The sequence below is a fragment of the Sardina pilchardus genome, chromosome 22, assembly GCF_963854185.1.
Source record: "Sardina pilchardus chromosome 22, fSarPil1.1, whole genome shotgun sequence".
Lineage (NCBI taxonomy): Eukaryota > Metazoa > Chordata > Actinopteri > Clupeiformes > Clupeidae > Sardina > Sardina pilchardus.
The window spans coordinates 3,045,857-3,073,770 of NC_085015.1; the positions used below are offsets into that span (position 1 = coordinate 3,045,857).

Genomic DNA, 27,914 nt, shown 5'->3' on the forward strand with positions numbered 1-27,914 from the left:
ACCTCTGATTTTACCACTACATTACAGGGCCTAAACATGCGCTACTCTGTTCACTCAGCAGTGGGTGTGTGTTTACCGTGACTTATGTTGTTATTAATTATAGTGGATATATTTACTGTGACTTTTGTTGTTATCAATCAGGCTCTCTGAAGGTTTTCAAAAATGGTTTCTGCATTCTGCGGGATCATTTCTATAACTCAAGCTGTAATATCTCGCCATGCTGGCTAATATAGCGACTGACTAACATGAACATGTAACTGGAAACGTTAATTAAGCTGCAAATAATCTTTTTTTACATTTGCATACTGTATACAGTCTTAATAAGTGAACCTCAGTTCTTGCAATGACAATAGAGACAACTATACAGATTGTATAGGCTACAGTACAGACCGTATATTTGTATATATACAGTACAGATATGGTGAACACCTCCAGGCAGACAAAATGTGGGACAAGTCGCATGGTAAAGTGGGACAATGTGGGACAGACATAATAACTTAACATATAGATATATTGTCTATTTAATTTACCAAGAAACATTTTTAAACCCACTGACCAAAAGATTAAGACACTAGGACCTATCTAAAAGACAAAAACACTAATTTTGTAACCTCTTGTCTTATTGAGACTATCAAAATAGTCAACTGTGCAAAGGACCAGGCATTATGCAGCTAAAAGAATGCTCTCAGTGAATCAAATTCACGTTAAAATGCAAGACACAACAAAAATATCAGGCCTATACAGTGCAAAATGTTCAGGGCTTGCCTATAAGTTGATCTATTTCAGTGCAAATAAGATAAACTAATTTGTTAAAGACAGGCACAAAAGAGTAAATGTCCTGTTCATCGCGCCCCACCTGTCATGTCTCTATTCCCTAGTGGGGCCCATCATTGAGAACCATTGAGCTGGCTCGAGCAACACCTACCCAACGCAACCCATGCACAGAGTGCACACACACATCTGGCTCATCAGATGATGGTTTGACCCGTGGATTTAGCGCTGGCCAAAAGGGATCAGATCACGCAGGCCCAGATAATTGATCTAGATTAATACCTCCCCTCAGGGTGATATCGGTCATGTTTGTATACTTGTTGATGTGACACCTCTGTGCCTGGTCGAGTTTGTGACATTGCTGTACGTTTGTGACAATTGGTTGTATTCTGGTGAGACATTGCTGTACGTTTGTGACGATTGGTTGTATTCTGGTGTGACATTGCTGTACGTTTGTGACGATTGGTTGTATTCTGGTGAGTGGCCCATCAGAACATCCAGCTGTTGCGTGTGACAGTCAGACCCAGTTTTGTACTGCTCGCGTCTCCTGGCAATCCTCATGCTGAACAGCGAGGACATCTAGTGGCCACTGGAGGTATAGTCCATTACACTTAATGCCTTACAGAGGGCTCAAGGCTCAGAAGTCAGAACACATACTGTATAGATAACACATATATACAGTATATAATTATTCGGATTAGGAAATCCCATGTTTTGCTACCCAGGATCACCTGATCCATCTTACTCGTATATCAGTTTGTTGCAAAGGAACATTGAATTTCCTGATTCCCCTCCCCTACTTCTGAACGCCACATGCAGCCGCTCATACCTGGTCTGGGCTGTTGGGTGCAGTAGCGCTCATACCTGGTCTAGGGCTGTTGGGTACAGTAGCGTTCATACCTGGTCTAGGGCTGTTGGGTGCAGTAGCGTTCATACCTGGTCTAGGGCTGTTGGGTACAGTAGCGTTCATACCTGGTGTAGGGCTGTTGGGTACAGTAGCGTTCATACCTGGTGTAGGGCTGTTGGGTACAGTAGCGTTCATACCTGGTGTAGGGCTGTTGGGTACAGTAGCGTTCATACCTGGTCTAGGGCTGTTGGGTGCAGTAGCGTTCATACCTGGTCTAGGGCTGTTGGGTACAGTAGCGTTCACCTGGTCTAGGGCTGTTGGGTACAGTAGCGTTCATACCTGGTGTAGGGTTGTTGGGTACAGTAGCGTTCATACCTGGTCTAGGGCTGTTGGGTGCAGTAGCGTTCATACCTGGTGTAGGGCTGTTGGGTACAGTAGCATTCACCTGGTCTAGGGCTGTTGGGTGCAGTAGCGTTCATACCTGGTGTAGGGCTGTTGAGTGCAGTAGCGTTCATACCTGGTGTAGGGCTGTTGGGTACAGTAGCGTTCATACCTGGTCTAGGGCTGTTGGGTACAGTAGCGTTCATACCTGGTCTAGGGCTGTTGGGTGCAGTAGCGTTCATACCTGGACTGGCTGTTGGGTGCAGTAGCGTTCACCTGGTGTAGGGCTGTTGGGTGCAGTAGCGTTCACCTGGTCTAGGGCTGTTGGGTGCAGTAGCGTTCATACCTGGTCTAGGGCTGTTGGGTGCAGTAGCGTTCATACCTGGTCTAGGGCTGTTGGGTGCAGTAGCGTTCATACCTGGACTGGCTGTTGGGTGCAGTAGCGTTCATACCTGGACTGGCTGTTGGGTGCAGTAGCGTTCACCTGGTGTAGGGCTGTTGGGTGCAGCAGCGTTCATACCTGGTGTAGGGCTGTTGGGTGCAGCAGCGTTCATACCTGGACTCGCTGTTGGGTACAGTAGCATTCTGTTCTAGGGCTGTTGGGTGCAGCAGCATTCTAGGGCTGTTGGGTGCAGTAGCGTTCATACTGTTCCTGGTCTAGGACTGTTGGGTACAGCAGCATTCATACCTGGTCTAGGGCTGTTGTGTTGGACATCATTCATACCTGGTTCATGGTCTAGGACTGTTGGACATATTCATACCTGGTCTGCTGTTGGATATACAGTATCATTCATACCTGGTCTGCTGTTGGATATACAGTATCATTCATACCTGGTCTGCTGTTGGATATACAGTATCATTCATACCTGGTCTGCTGTTGGATATACAGTATCATTCATACCTGGTCTGCTGTTGGATATACAGTATCATTCATACCTGGTCTAGGACTGTTGTGTAGGGGACACAGTAACATTCACACTTATTATTTATTTATTCATACATTTATTTAACAGTGCACAGTGCATAACTGAGCCAAGTTATAGAGTTCGGGCGTCTGCCATTTTCCTAGTACGCTAACGGAAAATACAGCGGTAACTGATGACAAAGTAGTTTGCGAGGTGATTAGAAAGCAAATGGACCGTGACGTACACACATGTGAGCTTCGGCCCCAGTTGTGGCACGACTGGCTGGGGCACCTGCACCGCACGCCGGCGACCCGGGTTCGATTCCCGCTCCGTGGTCCTTTCCAGATCCCAACCCAACTCTCTCCCGCTCGCTTCCTGTCACTCTACACTGCCATGTCCCATTAAAGGCATAAAAGCCCCAAAAAATGTACTTAAAAAAAAAAAAAAAAAAGAAAAAAAGTGAGCTTCTTCACAACGATGAGATGTACAACACAACGGAGTGTTACTAAATAAAATATAGACAGATAAAATAAATGCCGTAGATTGGCTTCGGTTCTGTGGGCTGTGGAACACTGAGTTGGCCTACTGATGAGACAAAGCGGTAACTTACTACTGCCCGTACAAACACTCGTATAAAGTTGCTTTACATCCACTGGGTAAAACAGACATAGTTATATATCCGTTGAGGTCCTTTCCATGCTTGTGTTTCCAACATTTTTGTTTGGATGTTGGACCTGTCGTTTAGCGTAAAAAATACGTCTATTTGACGTAAGTCATGCCCATCACATTGGATTTCTATCTGCACAGTGGCCACCGCTACCATGATTCCCACAAATGTTAGTGATTTTACGACACAAAATCGTAATTCCGAGCTCTATAGCACAGAGGCTGCAGCTCTATAGCACGTCTGCAGTCCCTGGGTCTACCAGAGGTGGAGCTGGTGAGACTGGTCAACCTGGAGGAGATCCACTGATGGGAGTGTCTGATTGATGCATGTTGTAGTCCCTGGGTCTACCAGAGGGGGAGCTGGTCAGCCTGGTCAACCCATGGAGGTATTATAATACTGCGTTCATGCAGCTCGGAACCTCGGAAATTTCTGACCTCCGATAGCGGAAAAATGACATGAACGCTAGGTCGGGTGGGATTTTTTCCTCGGAGACTCGTGCGGAAGTTTTGTGCCCCGAGGTGTCCGACTTGACGTCACTATCATATTCTCCAACCACGACGGCCTCCCTTGCAACAACACAAGAGGTGAATTTCACTGTCATTACGAATAGGCAAGGTAATTTGTCACTAAATTAACAACACAGACAGAAACACTCGCCCAAGACAATTTCCTTCTTGCTCAACCATACTAAGCAGTTGTAATAACGTATTTATGCATTTCCTGTATTTATTTTCCGAACTGATCTCATGAACACAATTTTTTCGGAGGTCGGGACTTTTTAAAGGCAGGTCCTCCGAGGTTCCGAGCTGCATGAACGCAGTATAAGAACTAGAGAAAGTGAACAAGTCCCGCCCCTATTAATTTCAATGGGAATGCTAGGCTAGTGAAAATTGCCAAAATTGAACGATTTTTTCAGGCTTCAACCATGGCTTCAACATGGCGTTTCAAGGGGCTTGTTTCCGGTGCCATTTTACTTGGCCAATCATAATCAACATGCACACGGGAGGGAGCTCACGCCCACACTAAGCTCGTGCATGAGCTGAGAGTGGAACAGCCACCAATCAGCATGAGGAGAAACGGCACCGGACATGATGTATTTCCGGGAAAATGGCGACGAGGAAGTGCCTTGCTAATTGGCGAAGCTAATCAGTCAAATCCTGACCCCCTGGATGGGAGTGTCTGATTGATGCATGGTGTAGTCCCTGGGTCTACCAGAGGGGGAGCTGGTCAGCCTGGGAGAGATCCTCTGATGGGAGTCTTAACGATTGATGCATGGCTTGGCCACTTTGGTCTGACACACATCGTGGACATCCATTGTACAGTCTGAAAGAGACACAAGACTACAGTTCAAACCAGTCAATATCAGACATCAACAGCACTTAGCCTTATAGAACCTGATAATGTAAATAATGAGACACCAACAGCACTTAGCCATAGAACCTGATAATGTAAATAACGAGACACCAACAGCACTTAGCCATAGAACCTGATAATGTAAATAACGAGACACCAGCACTTAACCATAGAACCTGATAATGTAAATAACGAGACACCAACAGCACTTAGCCATAAGTGATAGAACATAGATCATGTTAATTCCCAATGGTGCAATAATTCCTCATAATGTTATACAAATCCCCTCATGAGATGGAACCTGATGATGTAATAAAGTCTTCATACATAACAGTTCAAGGCAAGAGAGTGTCTGCTTTACTGAAATGAGCTACGGCAGACAGGTTCATTTCACACACACACACACACACACACACACACACACACACACCACACACGTAGACTTACGGTCACATCTGTATCCTTGTTGATATAGACCCACCAAAAGGCTTCCACAGTGGGCACAGAAGGTGGGAATCTTGTAGTTGTGAATCTTAAAACTATGAGGCCTGTCAGTCTGCACACACACACACACACACACACACACAGACAGACACACACACACACACACACACACACACAAGAATAATCATCATCATCATCGTCATCATCATCATCATCATCATCTTCCCCCTCCTCCTCCTAACAGAAGGTGAGAAACTTAGTTGTGTCTTAAAACTATGGTCAGTCTACACACACACACACATACACACACACACACACAATAATAATCATCATCATCGTTGTCATCATCATCAACATCGTTACCTCCTAAAAGTATTGGTTCATATTTACCACTGTGTCTCCTAAAGTATTGGTTCGTGTTTACCTTATTTGTGTCTCCGCTGTTGTCCACAGTGCATCTGCCTTTGATTTTTACGATGCATTTCTTATGGAAAGCCGCATTGCACTCTGGGAAATAAACATCATGCCACAACTTGAAGAGACAACTTGACTGGAATGTTAGCAGCAGAGAGTATGATTCTACAGTGTATTCACGATATTCCGCAGCCAACAATGGGCTTCGCCATGACGCCTCAGCATTCAGAAAACGGTTATCTATTTCAGGCGAAGCTGCGTTGTATCTATTTTAACGTGACGGTTGACAGTGCTTAACATATCATAACGCATATAAAAGTAAACTTTTTCTATTTTATATCGGTTATATATTATGTAGTATATCCATGCTGAGGGCAGAATTGTCAACATTTCGAAAGAAATCTAAGTTGATGCATATTCTAGTTACCGTACTGATAACGCATGTAAACAGAATTAACGGAAGTTGAAAACAGTAGAGATTTCCTGGTTAAGGAATAAGGTGAATATGTGTGTGTGTGTGTGTTTGTATACATGCGACAAAAAGAACTCACTTGTGCACTTGTATCCTTGCTTGGTGAGACCCCTGAGAACGAAAGAAACACAGAGGGAGTCTTGATCATTCACTCTTCACACACACACACACACACACACACACACACACACACACACACACACACACACACACACACACACACACACACACACACACACACACACAGAGATACAGATACACACACACACTAGGGATGGGCAGCCGATTTCGTAGTCGATCGTGGGGAGAATTAGCGATCGACTATCGATTAATCATTAATATTTCTGTTTTAAAATTCTATATTTATTTAACTTTCTATACATTTAAAATGCAATGATTAATTTCACTGTAACATTTTCTACAACATTTAAACATTTTACCAGCCGGGGGCAATATTTGATGCCATTCTCAGTTGCCTGCGAGAAAATGAGCCAAGGGATCTACAGTACAAGTTCATTGAGATAGATATGCTGCCCTTAAGTAGCCTATTGTTTTCAAGAACCAGCATTATCACATTCTGTCACGACGACTGGTAGAATCTCACTTAAAGCTTCTTTTCTTCGTAGTGAAATTCTACCAATACAGGATTTACTTGTGATGGTGGTACGTCAATTGAGTTATGGTCGTGATGTACTGATACATGATATTGCAGTGTTTGCAGTGAACTTTTGAAATCAAAATGATCCCACACCACACTTCACAGTGACCTCATGATTACCTTTGATACTCGCAGATAACTGAGAATGGCGTCAAATATTGCCCCCAGCTGGTAAAAGGTTTAGCTGTTGCCACGCAGTGAAATTACTGTAATTTAATTGCTTCAAGACTCACAATACGCAATGCAACCTACAATAGTTAATCGATAACAAATGTAATCGACAAAATTCTTAATGATCAATCCTCGATCGTCGATTAATTATGCCCATCCCTAACACACACACACACACACACACTCACACACAGAGCAAGATCATTGGGCATCATTCACTCTTCATACACACACACGCACACATACGCACACACAGAGCAAGTCCTGATCATTGGGCATCATTCACTCGTCACACACACACACACACACACACACACACACACACACACAGAGCGAGTCCTGATCATTGGCCCTCATTCACTCTTCAGACACACACACACACACACACACAGAGCGAGTCCTGATCATTGGCCCTCATTCACTCTTCACACACACACACACACACACACACACACACACACACACAGAGCGAGTCCTGATCATTGGCCCTCATTCACTCTTCAGACACACACACACACACACACACACACACACACACACACACACACACCTACACACACACACACACACACACACACACACACACACATGGGCATCGTCCACTGGTCACACAGTTTGACTGACCATATGTATTCCCTGCAGACGGAGCAGAAGGTCGGGCCTCCGAAGGTGCTGAGGATGAACCTGTGGCCACTGCCCTCCCTCCTCACAGCCTGGGGACTACTCTCTAGAGGAGGGAGAGAGGGAGGGAGGGAGAGAGAGAGAGAGGGAGAGAGGGGGGGTGAGAGAGGGGAAGAGGGAGGGGGAGGTAGAGAAAGAGAGAGAGAGGATTAGAAAAAGTATGAAAGAAAAAAATCTGTTTGGTTTGTATCACAGTATACACAACGAGTTGTTGTAGATATAATCAATCAATCACATCGTGAATAGTAACCTCTTTGACACTGAATGGTAAGACTTGACAGAATAACAGAATGAGAAGACGTCATAGCGCATGCGTGTAAGGACAGTGAGACACGCGGGGTCGGGTGCGCTATGCTACGCTACACTATGAAGGCTACGCTACGATAGCTACGCTCTGCTACGCCACACTATGAAGGCTACGCTACGACAGCTACGCTATGCTACGCTACACTATGAAAGCTACGCTACGACAGCTACGCTATGCTACGCTACACTCTTGGTGCCTCTCATGCAGCATTTATGGTGCCTTCTTGTGCTATCGTAATTATGGTAAATACCAAACGCCGAGGTCAAAAATGCACATGAACACCATCTCATGTGGTATTTTCCACTGGGCAACTCTTAGAATATTTTGATGGACGAGTTGCCGAGATGAGGTAACCTTTGACATTTTCAACATGGCGGAGAGCAACGGAAGAGTTGTGAATGATAGCATTGTTTACTACTAAACATTGTTTGCTACTGTTAGCAGATGTTTTCTGCAGCCTATACAATGTTGTGTCATTGACAATTGTAATATAATGCTTTGACACTCAGTGTACATTTTTAAAAAGCTGTTGGTTTGGTATTGCCTACCCAGAGCTATATGCTAGCTAGTGATGAGTGACAGGTAATTTCCTTATTTCCTAACAGTACGTCAACAAAGCACTTGAACACAACACACTGGTAACTACCAGGTCACAAATGAAAAATACCATCTTTTCCATAGCACGTGAATGCAGCATTATACATCCTCCCTTGCTCCTCGGGCCTCGATCCTCACTGATGAAGAATGACGGGGCGGCAACAATGGGATAGTCTATCCTTTCTTCCATCTTTCTTTATGTAGATCAGTGAGGATCGAGGCCCGAAGAGCGAGGGAGGACGTATAAACGCTGCATGAGAGGCACCCTATGAAGGCTACGCTACGACAGCTACGCTATGCTACGCTACACTATGAAGGCTACGCTACGCTATGACAGCTATGCTATAGTGTGATGGCTATGCTACACTACGACAGCTACGCTATGCTACACTATGAAGGCTACGCTATGCTACGCTACACTATGAAGGCTACGCTATGCTATGACAGCTACGCTATGCTACGCTATACTGTGATGGCTACGCTACACTACGACGGCTACGCTACAATGGCTCACCTCCCAGCTCTGTGTTTGGATAGAGAATAGATCAAATTCTCTAATTGGCTAACCAAACCAAAAGTGCAGTGCATATTTGATTATTGATTAAATGTATTATTTAATATTTACAAATCACTTTTACAGTTACAAATAATTTATACAGTTTCAAAACGTGATACACACACAGAACATATAACATCAAATCTGCACCATGAGTGACAATTGCTTTCCTTAATTAGTGAGTGATTCTCTGCTCTCTGTCTCTGCTAATTCATCATTATCATTTTTGTTTGTTTGTTTTGTTTTGGGCACTGTATATTTTTCCTTTTGTTTCTTATTGATTTAAGTTTGTGTTTGGTAGTTTTTTATTATGCATGTCCACTCTAATGTCTGTGAGTTAAAAACAACACTCACCTGGTAGTTCGTTGGTCTCTGGACATTTGGGTTCTGGACATTTGGGAGCTGGACCTTTGGGTTCTGGACCTTTGGGAGCTGGACCTTTGGGCTCTGGAGGAATCTGATGCATGACAGCTTCACCACCGAGTCCAAGTTCCTCTATATGCTCCTGCATTCTTTTAAATCGATTCCTCTCCACTGGAGTTAAACCTAGTGACAGCAAAAATGTGTGTTTTAAACTTCATATCAACAGATAATCATTTGTAATAACCACTTTAAGCAAGGCTACACTGTTTTGGTGCCAGATACATGATTCACGGAAAACGTCTCAGTAAGACATTCTTTTCTTTACTTACCAATACTTATCAAATTTTCTTCAGAGATTCCAGCAATGAAATATTTTGCGTCCTTGACTCCAAGGTCAAGAAAGTCTTTGGTGTATCTATCCAGTCTGTGTTCGCTAAGCAGAGTGTACACCTTCCTATCCATCTGAAATCAAACAGTTAACGTTTGTATTTCAGTTCTAATCTCAATTTCCAATCTGTAATTGTACACATATGAAAACACCTACAGCACATTAAAATGAAAAGGGCTTAAGTTTGGTGTAGATTTCAAATGACTGAATAATGGTAGTAAGGGGAAAAAAACAATTACACAGGAAGGTAAATATGAAAATAATAAAAGTTTTAGTGCACAAGGTGACATCTACTGATATCTATGACCATCTGCATCACACGAGCAGCACAAGGTGACACCTACTGATATCTATGACCATTATGCATCACAAGAGCAGCACGGTGCAACATGAGAATGTGTGTAGAGTTTTGCAAAAGGAGTCTGATATCTCTAAACTGTGTTTTTACTAAGTTCTGCCTTAACAGTGATCAATGACTTCAAGGCCCCTTGGAAGTGTCTTATACTGTATGTACTGTATGTGTGTGTCATGATGATTTTTATCTGTAAACTGATTTGAGACTTTACAAAAAAAAATATTCAAACAATTCTCAGCAGTACCCCAAGGGGGCGCAAAAGTCTATGTAGAAAATAATTGTAACTGTAGGACAGCTTTTTGTGCATAGAGAATTGAATTGTAACTGTAGAATACATTTGTAATGGTAAAATATGTGTAACTTTAGTATGATTTGTGGCTATAAATGAATGGCATGTTTATAATATTGACAATTACTTGTACAAATACAAAAAGGCACATACAAAATGGCGCATACAAAATGGCGCTTACAAAAGTCATTCTTGATTCCATATTATGCCTACGGAGGCCCCTGGTGGTAATAACAGGACATGCAAACAAACACAATTCTGAATCACATACTACGCCAAACACAAAGTGACAGAAGTGCAGGAATTCATGCGTCTATATTCTTGAATTTCCCCTTGGGGATCAATAAAGTATATCTATATATGCAACCCGTATGATGTTGAAGATGAAGTGATTGCCGAGAACACATCACTGAGAGTCAGTGTTCCCGATAGCGTCCTTTTGGCTCACACATGGCTTACGCATGAATAAGGCAAATCACCTGGGCAAGTTCCTTTTCTCAATGAACCATAATGACATCAAAGGATGGTAAATTATTGGGTGAGTCTGAATTCCCCTCTTTGAAGCCTACCCTTCAACATTCCACAGTGGGGAGAAGTTCGCTTTGTCTAATGAACAATTCTACTTCCTCATTAGCTGCATACACGGTTGAAGATAATTAGGAGACATATCCAGTTTCTCACATACTGGAATTTCAAGATACATAACCTGATGATTCTCTTCCTTCAGTTCTGCAATGAATTTGAATTAGGAACCCCAGGCACAGATATATTAAAACACACACGTGATATTTTGGCCTATTGATTATAATGTGATTATTTGAAAGCTCTGGGTAAAAACGTCAGCTAAATGACTAAATATAAATTCTTAATTCTGACTGTTCACACTCTGATCACACTACATAATAATAATAATAATAACATGAACTTACATGCAATATTTGGTATCACAGGGGCCAAATTCTATGCTATCTCTTATTTTTACTTATTTATATATTTTGAATAATATTCTATGTTTATTAATGTGTGTAGAAAGACAACAAATATGGTCAAATATGTAACTGTATTAGTTGCTAGTTCCTGCTTTCAATCCCTTTTTCATCTAACAAAACCCATATTTGTCGGCCATTTTTAAAAAGGGCCGTTAGTGATGCCCTATATACTGTATATGTGCCCATCATCACAAGGGCCGTAGTGATGCCCTGTATACTGTATACTGTATACTGTGCTGCACCAAAAGGCACACGGCCCTTGTGACACCATATGTTACCGGGAGGTTGAGCTCATCTGGATCCATGTAAAGAGGCTCCTCCACAACATCAACATACAAAGGCTCCTCCTGATCTTCCCCCTGAACTTCCTCCTGGAGACACCAGCACACACACACACACACACACACACACACACATTTTAGACTATGTCATTTACAGACTTTTCTAAAAGAAAAAAATAGGGAAACAATCTTGTACACACACCTGTAAGTCCTCCATAGGTCCCTGACTGGTGAGCCCCTTGCTGTTGAGATGCTCTCCTGGAGACAGGGTAGGGCTTACTGTACAACCTGTAGGGCCAGGTCTGTATTAAAGAATAAACTACATAGCATAGGGCCAGATCTGTGTTAAAGAATAAACTACATAGCATAGGGTCAGATCTGTATTAAAGAATAAACTACATAGCATAGGGTCAGATCTATATTAAAGAATAAACTACATAGCATAGGGCCAGATCTGTGTTAAAGAATAAACTACATAGCATAGGGCCAGATCTGTATTAAAGAATAAACTACATAGCATAGGGTCAGATCTGTATTAAAGAATAAACTACATAAGCTACAATGGAAATATATAAGAAAGTGAATAGTACTATGCAGATATTACTACAACTAATACTGCTCACGTGTGCATGAGTGTGTGTGTGTGTGTGTGCAGTGCCGTCGCTACCACCACACGCATCATACTGTGCATAGGGGAACTAATGGGCGTCGGGGGCACCAACACATAGCCAATATAACTGGTAACGTGTGTGTGTGTGTGTGTGTGTGTGTGTGTGTGTGTGTGTGTGTGTGTGTGTGTGTGTGTGTGTGTGTGTGTGTGTGTGTGTGTGCAGTGCCATCGCTACCACCACACACATTATTCTGTGCATCTGATTGAAGGACTATCCAAATGCGTCCACAGTCGTTCGAACTATGCCCATTCCTCTTGTGTAGTAGGGATACAGTGCAGACTCCAGACTAATGTTCAATCTCACAAGATAGAAAGGGGCATAGTAGACATATATACCTATGGAAAGGGACCTGATGACACTATGAACAGTTAGCCTAATGCAATAGTGTCTACACGAACCCGGTTGGGTGTTGCAACTAGTAAATCAGCACATTACGACAAAGAAGGATTCATTCGAGTTAAAATTGTGAGAATTGGGCAATTAAGATATACAGCTTCAGAATGAAGACGTTAGGAGCAGAACATGACAAAAGATGCCGTTACAACACGGCACGCTCAAACAACGCGGCCGCACTGAGAGCCTTTCGTGCCACGAGCCCAGTGGCAACGCATCTTGAGCGCGCACGAGAGGAGAGAGAGGGGGAGAGAGAAAGTGGCAGGTTCCATTTGCCTTGGCATTGATAACAGGTCATGGTGGTAGGCGAAAGGAGATTCCCACTGTATAGGCTACTGACCATTTATAAACTGCGAGCATGGCCGAATCTACCATAGAAGACACCGACATCCAACGGTATTTCTTTCCTCAAGTTCCGTTTAATTTATAAAGTAAAACTATCCGACGACAGAATTATCATTACCTGAACGCACTATCGAGTGTCACGTAGTTGAAGTCACATGGCTGCCTGTATCCATCATAGAGGACTTCGTTATTTCTTTCTTTAAGTTTCGTTTCATTTATGAAGTAAAAATAGCCGACAAGACAATTATCCTTGCCTCAACGCCCCACCAGGTGACACGTAGCCTGGCTGAAGTCACAGGGCCGTATCAAGTTTCGTTTCATTTATTGAGTAAAAATAGAGACAATTCTCTTGCATCAACGCGCAGTCACGTGACACGTAGTTGCAGATATGCTACCTCTGACATGCCAAAACGAATGAGAAAGCTAATGGTTACATAGGCTACATCACCTGCACTGAAACTTAAGTTATATCAGTGTTATAAGTGGTGGCGCTAGCTAGCCAGGCTATCAATGTTATGTTATTGTTATAAGATTGGTGGGAGAGAGAAATCAGATGAGGAAAAAGTTTGGAAGAGAAGAGAGGGAAACAGATGTGCCACTCATCATATCAGAAGGCTTTAGCCTATTCATGGGTTTCATCAGGTCCCTTTCCCAATGACTCAATGCCCAATACCAGTTCTGCTTAGGGCACCCAAATGGCCAGCAGCGGCACTGTGTGTGTGTGTGTGTGTGTGTGTGTGTCTGTGTGTGTGTGTGTGTGTGTGTGTGTGTGTGTGTGTGTGTGTGTGTGTGTGTGTGTGTGTGTGTGCGTGCTAGAAAGAAAGGGAAAGTATGTGTGTGTGTGTGTGCTACAAATAAAGAGAAAGTATGTGTGTGTGTGTGCATGTGTGCTAGAAACAAAGGGAAAGTATGTGTGTGTGTATGTGTGTGTGGGTGTGTGTGTGTGTATGTGTGCTAGAAAGCAAGAGAAAGTATGTGTGTGTGTGTGTGTGTGTGTGTGTACTAGAAACAAAGGGAGAGTAAGTGTGTGTGTGTGTGTGTGTGTGTGTTAGAAAGAAATATAAAGTGTGTGTGTGTGTGCGTGAGAGAGAGAGAGAGAAAGTGCTAGAAACATAGGGAGAGTAAGTGTGTCTGTGTCTGTGTGTGTGTGTGATTGTGTGTGTGTGTGCGCGTAGAGAAAGTAAATGTGTGTATGTGTGTTATAAAGGAAGAGAAAGTAAGTGTGTTTGTGTGTGTGGGTGTGGTGTCTGTATGTGTGTGTGTGTGTGTGTGTGTGTATGCGTGTCTGTATGTGTGAAAGTAAGTGTGTGTGTTTACAGTCTCTCTCTCTACTGACTACATTACGGTCTCTTTCAGTACTGACTACATTACGGTCTCTTTCAGTACTGACTACATTACGGTCTCTTTCAGTACTGACTACATTACGGTCTCTTTCAGTACTGACTACATTACGGTCTCTTTCAGTACTGACTACATTACGGTCTCTTTCAGTACTGACTACATTACGGTCTCTTTCAGTACTGACTACATTACGGTCTCTTTCAGTACTGACTACATTACGGTCTCTTTCAGTACTGACTACATTACGGTCTCTTTCAGTACTGACTACATTACAGTCTCTTTCAGTACTGACTACATTACGGTCTCTTTCAGTACTGACTACATTACAGTCTCTTTCAGTACTGACTACATTACAGTCTCTCTCTCTACTGACTCTGAATGAATGGATTATTACGTTCGGTGCGCTACCAACATGGCGGCAATATTCCTAGAATGCAACGCATGTGCCTGAGCCCTATTAAATTAAAGTGAGTGCGGTGTAACCCCTTCAATAAACACGATTAAGTAAATAAATGACTTTAATCAAGTGAGTAGAACCCGATTATATAGTTCTGAGGGGGCATGGGGTGTGGCTGTTGGTTGGACACTACAGCACAAGGTTTGGTACCACTGGTGGCGTTCTGAGCAAGACATTTTATTTCTGAGATATAATTACAAGATATAAGATATAATTACACTTTTGTGGTAGTGTGGTGAATGTTTCTACAGACAAACTGAAGTATTGTAAACTTTGAAAGTGTACAAAGAGGTTAGCCTAGAAATCTACGCCCCTAGCGGCAGCAAATGTAATTTGGCTGGCGGGGCAGTCTAGGCACGATCCATAGAGCCAGGCAGCTGAGAACTCAAAAAGCCAGCGGGCCAATCACAGCGTGTATAGAGTCGGTGGGTGGGCTTAACATAATGGTGACTGACATGCGACCAGAAGTTGCGACGGTAACGCATCCTGTTATTTGAAAACAAGAAGATGATTCGTTTAGCGTTATCCTATTGCGTGGAGAGGGAAGGTTACGCATCCTGCTACTTGAAAACAAGAAGATGATTTGTTTAGCGTTATCCTATTGCGGGGAGGGAATTTGAAAGACAACTGTTTATCCCACCCCTCCGATTGAGCCCTGTCTACGGTGAGTGTCCAGAACCTACATCTTGATGTGGGTCTGGCTCGTCAGGCTAGTAGGTCACAGTATTGACAGGCTTGCTCTGTGTGCATGTGTGTGTGTGTGTGTGTGTGTGTGTGTGTGTGTGTGTCTCGTCAGGCTACAAAGAGGTTGTTACAGGACCTGTATCTGTCCGGTAACGTGAAATCAGTGGGCACGTTCGATCTTGCAGCGCTGCGCTGATCTGGCTGAACGTTTCACCACAAACATGCCTTCTTGTAGAACCCCTGGCCTCTTCTGCCACTCACATAAGGGAGAGAGAGAAAGGCACAACATAAGTAGCTGTTTAGAGAGAGAAAGGCACAACATAAGCAGCTGTATGTGTGTGTGTGTGTGTGTGTGTGTGCGCGCGTGTGCGTGTGTGCGTCTGTGTGTGCGTGTGTGTGTGTGTGAGTTTGTGTCTGTGTGTCTATGCATGTGTGTGTGTGTGTGTGTGTGCGTGCGTGCGTGCGTGTGTGTGTGTGTGAGTGTGTGTCTGTGCATGTGTGTGTGTGTGTGTGTGTGTGTGTGTGTGTGTGTGTGTATGTGTGTGTGTGTGCATATATGTGTGTGTGTGTGTGTGTATGCGTGCGTGCGTGCGTGTGTGAGTTTGTGTCTGTGCATGTGTGTGTGTGTGCATATATGTGTGTGTGTGTGTGTGTGTGTGTGTGTGTGTGAGAGGTTAGGTGCCTTGCTCAAGGCACTGCAGCCCTGGATGTGGGCATGGGAGAGCAGTGCAGTGCTCAACCACTTCCTCAGCCCGCATCCCTCCTTCTGGTCGGTCCCTTTTCTACTTGATCCAACCGGCAACCCTTCGGTTACCAGCCTGAAGCCCTAACCAGCTGTTTAAAGGGCATGCGTAGATAACATTACAGTGAAGTTAACGTGGCAATGAAACCGCCACAGGGAATAGATTAAATGGACATATCAACAGACGCAGTGCAGTGATGAGGGAATAGATTAAATGGACAGATATCAACAGACGCAGTGCAGTGATGAAGGAATAGATTAAATGGACAGATATGGAAGGTTTGCAAAGGGATGGCATGCTCCCTCTAAAGAGTAGCCTATGTGAGATGTCTATAACTATGTTGCCATTGGAGGCCTATATGCAATTATGTTTGGGTCACACCTTAGGCCTGCTTTGTCTGGACTACAATCACCCTTACAGAAATGTCATGTTTCTCACAAATACAATGATCCCATTGGTGTTGTTTTGGCCCTGCTGTAAAGTTAGTGAAACGTCACAACGGATTGGTTTCTGGCAAACAGCTGCGGTTGACTTTGGGCAATGTTGCAGCAATGCAATATGCAAATTGGCTTCATCGCCAGAAGTTCCCTGGAAGTTTGCCACATTCTTGGCTAAGTGTGGTGTCAAATCACTGGCGACCACACTATGGCAAATCTCTCATTGTTCCCAGAACTCAGGCGCCCAACATTGGCAAACTAGCAATATTTTCTAGTCATCTCATTTTGTTTCCCACGAATCATCATCCACAAATTTGCTGCAAATCTGCCACACACATTTAACTGTCATAAGGGCAGGGCGCATGCTCACATTGTTTGCGGACCTGAGCCCGTTTATGTCATAAACACTAGTTATTTTTACCAATATCGCTTTGCAACTTGCAGCTGGTTTTCAATCAGGTAGCATTCGAACTGCACTTCGAACGAACCATAGGCTACTCCAGACCCCCGTTTTCTAGCTCACCTGGGTTCGGTAGACTGCGTTCACTGTAGCTAAAATCACCGAACCTTCGGCCCAAACGAACTCTCGTCTGGACCAAACGGTCTAGTGAATATGGCAGATCAGTGGTTCGACTGAGAATTCTCGTCGCGAAATCAAAATTCCACTGGCGCTCCAAGAGAGGTTGTATACACGCAGCTTTTCTGTTCTCAATAACTTTTGACTGACGTTTTGTAATTCCACCAGCTGCAGCGATAGCGTGTGTGGCATAGTGTTTCACATCACAACGTGTTGAAAACAAGACACCAACTGCGTGTTTCCAAAAGTTGACTACATCCTAATACAAAACGTGAACACATCACTTACTTTAGGCTACTTGTTTCAGCCGTAGGCTGGTGGTGATATACAGTCTTCCAGCTGACTCCAACGTGCGCTTGCATTGACGCTCCGTGCTCTTTTCCGTCTTCACGCGCAGGCGGGGTGTGTCATGAGCCGTCATCTCCACCATCAATGTGCAGAGCATGTAGTAGGGATTCTTGCTCTTCTTGTGTGTGTGTGTGTGTGTGTGTGTGTGTGTGTGTGTGTGTGTGTGTGTGTGTGTGTGTGTGTGTGTGTGTGTGTGTGTGTGTGTGTGTGTGTGCGCAGAGCATGTAGGGATTCTTGCTCTTCTTGTGTGTGTGTGTGTGTGTGTGTGTGTGTGTGTGCAGAGCATGTATGGATTCTTGCTCTTCTTGTGTGTGTGTGTGTGTGTGTGTGTGTGTGTGTGTGTGTGTGTGTGTGTGTGTGTGTGTGTGTGTGTGTGTGTGTGTGTGTGCAGAGCATGTATGGATTCTTGCTCTTCTTGCTAGTGCTGTTTGAGTTCCCATTTCTGTACTTTTGTAGGAAGACCAGTAAAATGTGCATTCAGTAGTTTAGTGATAAAGGCATGCATTAGTTTAATCTTGTTGAGTTTAAAAGCCAACAGAGAGAGAGAGAGAGAGAGAGAGAAGAGTGAACCCACAGCCAGACAAAGATAGAGGGAAGGGAGGATAGAGCAAACAGAGAGAGAGAGAGAGAAGAGTGGACACACAGCAAGAAAAAGATAAACAGATAGAGGGAAGGAGAAGGAGAGGGATGAAAAGCAATAATAAGTTATAGCCTACCACTTGAGAGAGGAAGGGAGAGAGAAAGAACATTTGGATTGTCATTCAACCAATCAGACCAACGATCCGGGTGCGCTTGGTGTATAATCACGTTTGTGATTGGTTCCAGAAAACGTGGACAGGAAGCAGGAGAGATAAATGTGCAGGTGTCCAACCTGAGCTGCAGCGCAGAACCCAGTCTACCCAATCAACCCAGTCTACCCAGTCTAGAGTCTAGACTACACCTGAGCTGCAGGGCAAATCCAGTCTACCCAGTGTAGACCACACTTCCAGACAAGATCACTGTACCATCCAGTAACTCCTGCCATTTCTATTTGGAATGAAATGACAGGGAAGGCTTTTGGCTGCCATGCCCTCTAAATGACGTATTAGCACTGAGGTCACTTCTGAAGACTCTTTTTGGGACTTGTGGTGATATGATCCCAAGTTGACCTTTTTCTGTAAAAAATGTGTATGGAAACATTTGCCTCTCTTGCCATCCTCCATACTGTGGGTGTGGTCAAGATGTCCAGTGATGTTTGTCACATTTCCAGTTAATTGGAATCTTTTAATTATCGTTTTAACTGTGAATAGGGGCATTTTCAACAAAGTAGGCCCGCCTAGCTTTTATAGCCATTCACTTTAACGTCAACACATGTTCTTTTTATTTAAATTTAGAGGTGGCATACTGTAGAATGGAAGTCATTTTTGTCTTGGTTTTGATGAATAAGGAGAGGTTGTGCATAACTAAAGAGCTGTCATGAACATGAGGCATGGTTGTGCCCTCCTTCATATGAAAATTTTGAACTTAAAAATAGCCACTAGAAAATGGGCGAATTAGAACAAAGCCTACTTGTGATGTCAAATATCGCAGAGCCATTGAAGTTCAATTGGGGTTGCCAAAGAGGTCGCCATTTCGTCAAATGGACCATTTCAATACCCAGCCTAAATATAAGGTTTTAATTGGGCTTGTAAAATTGCAATTGAGTTTAATTTTTATGAATCAAAGTTCATATACATATATACTATTGTAACATCAGAGAACACTGTACATTACAATACTCGATTCATCCATTCCATGTCCTCTTTAATGTGCTCTTTTTCCCTCCATGACATTGGAAATGACAAGGGCCGGGTTTCCCAGATTCGTTAAGAAGCTCTTAAGTGCTAATAACTTCTTAGGAGCGCTGTAAGAACGCTCTAAGAACGCTCCTTAGAAGTTCTTAGCACTTATGAGCTTCTTAATGAATCTGGGAAACCCGGCCCAGATGATTTAGTCCCTCTGTTAGTCCCTTCATTTTCATACTTTAGTAAAAAAGAAAGTCATGAATGAAAGTCCACAGACACTCTGATAAACTTAAAGAAGTTAAATATAAATAGGAAAATGCTTAAACAAATACTGATTAAAATGAAAACACAATTAGTCATTTCAAAACATAAAAATACCCATACAAAAATATTTTTGTTATTTTTTTTTATTACTGAAAGTCAAAACACCAGAGGTTCTGCTTAGCATCAGAGACATGCTCCACAGAATAATGATGGGAAGACTGTTCTGCCGTAAAGTCCATGCTCCACAGAATAATGATGGGAAGACTGTTCTGCCGTAAAGTCCATGCTCCACAGAATAATGATGGGAAGACTGTTCTGCCGTAAGGTCCATGACGCAAAGGCACGTTTTGGAAAGCAAGATGCAAAATAAAAGCAAAAGCAGTTTTCACATTTTTTGATTTTCAAAATAGATATCATCACCACACACTGGTCTGTCAAGAATGATTTTTATTAGCAGACGACGCGCAAACGTGAACATTTTACGCAAATTGTTTTATTAATGAACAGTGTTTCGTGTGAGAAAGCCAAACGGCGTTGTTCGCTATTAAAACAATTCTTGCCAGACCAGCCAAACAAATGCATTTCTTGAAAAGGAAGGTAAAAGCAATATTATATGAAGGTCTATAGGTATTTGAATCAAAACTGAGTGATGACATTTTGGCTAATTTGAGAAAGAAAATGACAGATTTACTCTAAATACATCAAAGTGTTTTTTCCAATCCTGCAAAGTAAATGACAAAATACGCTAAAGTAATTAATATGTGTATCAGATACATCTAATTAAAATACAGCCCAGGCCTGCCTGGTCTAGGACTGAAGGACATTCAGTAACATTTATACATGTTATTATGTTTATATGTTTATGTATTTATTTATGTATTTATTTATTTGAGAGGGACAGTGCACAGTGTACTGAGGCAGATTAGAGCACAGAAGCTAATGTGCATCTGCAGTCCCTGGGTCAGCCAGAGGGGGCGCTAGTGAGCATGGGGAGAGCCTCTGAGCCTCTGATGGGAGTGTCTAATTGATGCATGGCTTAGTCACTAATGATTGACGCATGTGGTAGGCCCCAATAATTGATGCATGGTTTGGCCACTTTCTTCTGACACACAGCGTGAACATCCATTGTACAGTCTGAAAGAGACACAAGACTACAGTTCAAACCAGTCAACATGAGACATCAACAGCACTTAGCCTTATAGAACCAGATCATGTAATAGTTCCCCAATAATGTAATCATAGCCATAATTATTAAATATGTAATAATCTCAATAATGTAAAAAAGTGCATTTCCCAATAACAATAATATCAGAACCAATAGTGTAACAAATTATTACATAAATAGGAGATTACATTATCAGCTTAACCTTATTTTTGTATAAACCCGCCAAAAGACACACACACACACACGCAGACTTACAGTCACACCTGCAGCCCTGTTGGTATAAACCCGCCAAAAGACACACACACACACACACACACACACACACACACACACACACGCAGACTTACAGTCACACCTGCATCCCTGTTGGTATAAACCCGCCAACAGGCCTCCGCAGTGGGCACAGTAGGTGGGGACCTTGTAGTTGTGAGGGTTAAAACGATGTGGCTTGTCAATCTACACACACACACACACACACACACAAATGATCAAAACGGTCACATGGGTAGTTGGTTGACAAGGTTTGGCATGATCAAAGGCTGATGGTCATGACTAAAGCAAATTATGAAACATTTCTACACACACACACACTAATAATCAGCGTCATTGTCATCACACATCATCATTATCAGCGTCACCCCCCCCTCCTCCTCCGCCTCCTAAAAGTATTGGTTCATATTTACCACTGTGCCTCTGTTTGCTTCAGTGCATTTCTCGGTGATCTTATCAACACACTTCTTATGGAAAGCCGCACTGCACACTGGGAAGGGAACATCACGACACAACTTGAAGACACAACTTGTTTGGAAAGTCCTGTGTCTTTCTTGGACTTGTGTGTGTGTGTGTGTGTGTGTGTGTGTGTGTGTGTATACATGTGACAAAGCAAACTCACTTGTGCACTTGTATCCTTGCTTGGTGAGACCCCTGGGAATGAAAGAAACACAGAGGGAGTTCTGATCAATGGGCATCATTCACTCTTCATTCTCTTCATACACACACACACGCACGCACGCACGCACGCACGCACGCACGCACGCACGCACGCACGCACGCACGCACGCACGCACGCACGCACGCACGCACGCCAGACGCACACACACACATGCACACACACACACACAGACAGAGCAAGTCCTGATCCTTTGACGTCATTCATTCTTCATCCACACACACACACACACACACACACACACACCAGATGTGGTCCCTGCAGACAGAGCAGTAGGTTGTGGTTCCGAAGGTGCTGAGGATGAACTTGTGTCTCGTGTCCTCCCTCATCACCACCTGGTGACTGCTCTCTAGAGGAAGAGGAGGAGGAAGAGAGAGGGAGAGAGGAGGAGGAAGAGGAGGAGGAAGAGAGAGGGAGAGGAGGAGGAAGAGGAGGAGGAAGAGAGAGGGAGAGAGGAGGAGGAAGAGGAGGAGGAAGAGAGAGGGAGAGGAGGAGGAAGAGAGAGGGAGAGGAGGAGGAAGAGGAGGAGGAAGAGAGAGGGAGAGAGAGAGGGAGGGATGGAGGGGAAGAGGAATACATTGACTATTTAACCAGGGACGCTAGAATTGCCTCAAAAGTCTCAAAAGGTCGTACTCCGAGCAGTAGTCGAGTTGAGGGGGGATGGCATCCCCCTTGGGAATTGATATGGTCAAAATCATCCCCCTTCTGAAATCCGAGACTTTGGAGCAGATTTTGGTAAATGCAGAATAAATGTGTAATACAATACAACAGTCACCTTTGGGCTCTGGATATCTGGGCTCTGGATATCTGGGCTCTGGATATTTGAGCTCTGGGCTCGTCTTGTGAGTTACTTGATGCATGACAGGTTCACTGACGGGTCCAAGTTCTTTTATGTGTTCCTGCATTCTTCTAAATCGATTCTTCTCCACTGAAGACAAGCCTAGTGATACACAAACAAAATGTCTGTTTTAAATCGATTCCTCTCCGCTGAAGACAAATCGATTCCCTTTTAAACAGCGTATCAAAGCATACACCAACAGATAATCATTTGTTTATACCATTTTAAGCAAGGCTACACTGTTTTGGTGCCAGATACACGATTCACGGCAAGCGTCGTAGTAAGATATTCTGTTCTCTACTTACCGATACTCATCAACTGTTCAGCGGTGATTCCATCAACTAAATATTTTGCATCCTTGACTCCAAGGTCAAGAAACTTTTTGGAGTATTCATCCAGTCGGTGTTCTTGAAGCAGACTGTACACATTCTCATTCATCTGAAATCAAACATTTAAAGTTCAATTTCTAATGTATGTTATTGTGCACACATACTGTATATTAAAATGAAAAAGGCACACATTTTAATCAGCACAAATGGGTGGATTAAGGTAGAATATGAAAAAAAGAGCTAAAGATGAATTAGTGAAATACCATTTTTAAAATCTTCCACCCGTGACAAGACTAAATATAAACCCCTCTCTCTCTCTCTCTCTCTCTCTCTCTCTCTCTCTCTCTCTCTCTCTCTCTCTCTCTCACACTCACACTCACACTCACACTCACACTCACACACACACAAAGCCCCATTCTCAAACTACATTGACAAAACATCTATAGCATACAGCTCCAGAAGGAATGTTCATCGTTTACAAGACAGTAAAAGCATTTTGCATCTAAAACAAAACAAAACAATAAAGGAGAGCAAATTACACTTCATAACTCAGTGGATTCAACATGTACTGTAAATGTACTGTAATGTGTAACAATAAAGATACTGGAAAAGACAGACATTTCAGTACTGGATTACACTACTACAGCCTACAGCCTACCCGACTTGAGGAAGTTCTAACCAAATTCTTCCTCTCAATGGTCTGGGTCAGGTCAGACTGAGTTCTGATGGCTGTTCTGTTAATGGTTCTTATGTGTGGTCTGTAAATGGTTCTCATGCCTGTTTAGTAAATGGTTCTCATAGTTGTTCTGTTAATGGTTCTCATAGCTGTTCTGTAAATGGTTCTCAAGGCTGTTCTGTAAATGGTACTCAAGGCACTCAATGGTGTTTTTTGCCCAAGTCGTCATAAATATCCAATGATAACTGTGTCGCCTTTGGCTTCTCAACATGCGTCTAACATCTTTCATCAGCAAGTAAAGAAGTGCTGTGATTCTTGCCTTGGATATGATGATCATCAGTAAGTAAAGAAGTGCTGTGATACTTGCCTTGGATATGATGATCATCAGCAAGTAAAGAAGTGCTGCGATTCTTACCTTGGATATGATGATCATCAGTAAGTAAAGAAGTGCTGTGATTCTTGCCTTGGATATGATGATCATCAGTAAGTAAAAAAGTGCTGTGATTCTTACCTTTGATATGATGACAGCAGAGGTTTCACGTGTCAGATGCATGGCAGAGAAGTGATGGTTGAAGTCACTGGTGGCTGAAGTGGGAAAAGTCAGTCAGTGTGGGGGATGGTAGTTGTTGTGTGCATTTAAACAAAATGTTTCTTTGTTCTATGAAGAATTATTTTCTGAATGGTTATTTGCTACCAACTACCCTAGTGTTCTATTTAAAACCCCCAAGAAACCTTATTTTTAAGAGGGTATGTGGGAGACACATACTTCAGAGTCATAAAAGCTATGGCAAGCAGGGAAACAGGAAAATAGTGAGAGTTTGTTATCTAAATAAGTTGTTATGCCACTATGATATGTCTGTGTGTTAGATAGGCCTACAACACTCACCTGGTAATTCTTTAGGCTCTGGACATTTGGACTCGGGTCTTGGGTTTCCAGGATTTGGGGTTGCAAGACTTGGGGTTCCAGGATTTGGGGTTCCAGGATTTGGGTTTCCAGGATTTGGGGTTCCAGGATTTGGGTTTCCAGGATTCTCTATATGTTCCTGCATTCTCCTAAATCGATTCCTCTCCACTATACTTAAACCTAGAGCCAGAACAACGATCAGTCTGTTTGTCAAACAGCGTATCAAAGCATACATGAACAGAATAATAGTGTGTTCATGCCACTTTAGTCGAGGCTATACTGTTTTAAACAGCGTATCAAAGCATACATGAACAGAATAATAGTGCGTTCATGCCACTTTAGTCGAGGCTACACTGTTTTGGTGCCAGGTACTCACAGCAAACGTGTCATTACATTACATCACATTTAACAGATACCGTTTTGTCCAATATTACATGTCAACTATATTACAAAGGATTACATTGTCGCCGGAGAAACTTGGGTTAACAGCCTTGCTTAAGGGCACAACGGTGGAAGCTGGGAATTTAACTGACAACTTTCAGGCAATATGCAAGCCCAGTTCCGTAAACACTACACTAACGCTACACAATGTCTCAGTAAGACATTCTTTTCTCTACTTACCCATACGTGTCAAATTTTCATCAGTGATTCCATCAATGAAATCTTTTGCGTCCTTGACTCCAAGTTCAAGAAAGTTTTTGGAGTATTCATCCAGTCTGTGTTCTTGGAGCAGGCTGTACACTCTCTTGTCCATGTCTGAAAGTAAATGAAATCAGTGAAAGCAAACAGGATTCATTTACATTCATTTACAACATTTCAATTCCATATGATTCAATGTGACTCAGTACCTGACTTTGAGTAATCACTCACTCAAAAGGACTAAAACATAATGAGGGAAGGAGTGCACTTTTATCATACGGAATAGGAGATGAGTCTGCTTAAAAAGAGTGTGTGTACGAAGGCTTTGACACACACACACACACACACACACACCAGGAAGTTAAACTTGGTCCCTGGCCCCAGGCACAGAAAGATCTATCATCAGGTGAGTATCATTTCATGATGTTCTGATGTTTAGTCCCACCCATCCATGAGACAAATGACACATACCAGTCAAACGCCAAGTGGGCGGGATTAAACAGTTGAGGTTCTTTCAGCTACAGTACAGAGATACAGGAAGTGCAGAGATACAGGAAGTGCTTTGCCTCGGGGCCAGCACTGAGCATCATTATGCAAAATATCGATCCTCATTCCAGACATTCCAACCTTCATAAAGTATAGCCTGCCCTCCCTTAGAATGTAGCCTCCCTCCATTAGAATATAGAATTACAGATTAAGGAAATTAATCTTTAAGCAAGGAGAACTGGTTTTGAAATATTCAAATATTTAAATAACGCGGCATGACATGTTCTCTATTTGGCATGTCTCATATTCTTCTGCTAAGTAATATGACAGCGAAAACATGGTTACATAATTGTATAATTATATTATATAAAAGTTGGTGTCAGTTGTTTTGGCTGATGTTGGATGAGGCGACTGGCTCTCAGTATCCGTCCTAATTCATGCCAAAGGTGTTCTATTGGGTTGAGGTCAGGACTTTATGCAGACCAGTCAAGTTCATCCACACCAAACTCTGCCTTTATGGACCTTGCTTTGTGCACTGGTGCACAGTCATGTTGGAACAGGAGTACATCCACTTTACTCCCATATAATTATTGTGGAGGACCTCTAGAATATAACCATACATATGTGCCTCTTTTGCATAGGTGTTTTTAGTTAGATGAAAAACTTAAAACTCTCAAGGTGTAGCAGACTGCCTCAAAGTGCCTGAAAATGCCCCGGACCTCCAAGTGTTAAGTCACCAAAATCCTAAATAACATATGATGCCAGTCATCCCGATAGAACTCCGCCACCTCAATGTATTGCGATGGATGTCATGCTCAACTGGAGGTTCGGAGACAATGTGGGCAAACTAAGATGGTGCCCCTGATGTTTGCGCTCGGAATTAGGTGAATAGTGATGATGGGGAAGTGAAGCTCTCCGAACACAAATGCAGTGAAACACTCCAGGAAACGAGTATGCTTGAAAATAACGTTCCATCTCAATGTTTCTACTGAGTTTCTACTTTAGTAAAAAAGTTTGTGCACATCCCAGGTCAAGGTGCAGAACAAGGGTAAATCATAAAAAATGGAAAAAGGTTTGCACACTTGAAATCCTTCTTTTTAGGGCCCGAGCACCGAGGTGCGGCCGCTGTAGCAGCGGCTGCACCGTAGGTGCAAGGCCCTATTGTTTTTGCTCAGATTATTATTATTATTATTATTATTCTTTCATCGTCTTACCCCGTGCGCCCTTTTTTCACCAACTTAGCATGCTCCAAAACTCTTGTATTTTGGCAGCTACATGTGGAGTTACTGTGGCTACTCAGTGACAGAGCTCTGGCCTAGGGTGTGGCTCAGGGACTCTATAGCGCCACCTAGCGCGCTGTCTGTTGTGGTTGACACATACATTCACGGAAATGAACCAAATTTGGTGGACATGTGTGTTCTAATAATCTGAACAACTTTTACATTTACTCTCTATAGTAAATATTAGAAGAATTTGAGTTATGATTATGATTATGATTTTTGCACATCATGTATTTTGAAATACTTCTCCTAGACGGTTTATCGAAATCATGTAATTTCAGCAGCAAAATGATCTTGAGGGGTTGCCCAAGAGAAATTGCGAACAGATTTTTGAATTTCAAAAGTATATTGAAATGGCAAAGGTTTGAATTATGGCAACTTATTAAAGAAACAGGAAGTTTGTGTTATAGGCAGAAAAAAGGTAATAATTTCGATGTAATTTCGCAGCTAAATGTGGAATTGCTACTGCTAGTCAGAGACAGGGCTTTGACCCTAAGGTGTGGCTTCGGGACTCTATAGCGCCACCTAGCAGCGAGTTGTCCGTCTTGGTTGACACAAACATTCATGAAAATGAACCAAATTTGGTGGGCTTGTGTGTTATTGTTATTGCTAGTCAGAGACAGAGCTCTGTCGTAGGGTGTGGCTTAGGGACTCTATAGCGCCACCTAGCAGATTGTGTGTTGTGGTTGATGCATACATTCACGAAAATGAACCAAATTTGGTGGTTGTGTGTTAT

General features: G+C 42.9%; 2 protein-coding genes across 2 annotated transcripts; both read right to left on the minus strand.

Annotated features, from left to right (window-relative positions):
- Window positions 1-3,004: 3,004 nt before the first annotated feature.
- On the minus strand, window positions 3,005-17,881 carry LOC134070079 (calcium-independent protein kinase C-like). The gene is made up of 11 exons (XM_062526291.1): window positions 17,826-17,881; window positions 15,917-16,030; window positions 12,092-12,177; window positions 11,887-11,979; window positions 9,917-10,049; window positions 9,579-9,770; window positions 7,708-7,810; window positions 6,334-6,365; window positions 5,793-5,875; window positions 5,372-5,480; window positions 3,005-4,894 (listed from the first exon to the last, which is right to left on the minus strand). The coding sequence occupies exons 3-11, from the start codon at window positions 12,104-12,106 to the stop codon at window positions 4,830-4,832; spliced, it is 825 nt and encodes a 274-aa protein (XP_062382275.1). The 5' UTR covers window positions 12,107-12,177; window positions 15,917-16,030; window positions 17,826-17,881; the 3' UTR covers window positions 3,005-4,829.
- A 2,345-nt stretch (window positions 17,882-20,226) lies between these two features.
- On the minus strand, window positions 20,227-23,302 carry LOC134070508 (protein kinase C-like 1). Its single transcript, XM_062526893.1, has 7 exons — window positions 23,170-23,302; window positions 22,802-22,966; window positions 22,273-22,375; window positions 21,970-22,001; window positions 21,761-21,837; window positions 21,425-21,533; window positions 20,227-21,046 (listed from the first exon to the last, which is right to left on the minus strand). Exons 1-7 carry the CDS (start codon window positions 23,300-23,302, stop codon window positions 20,949-20,951), a joined length of 717 nt encoding a protein of 238 aa, XP_062382877.1. The 3' UTR covers window positions 20,227-20,948.
- Window positions 23,303-27,914: the final 4,612 nt, after the last annotated feature.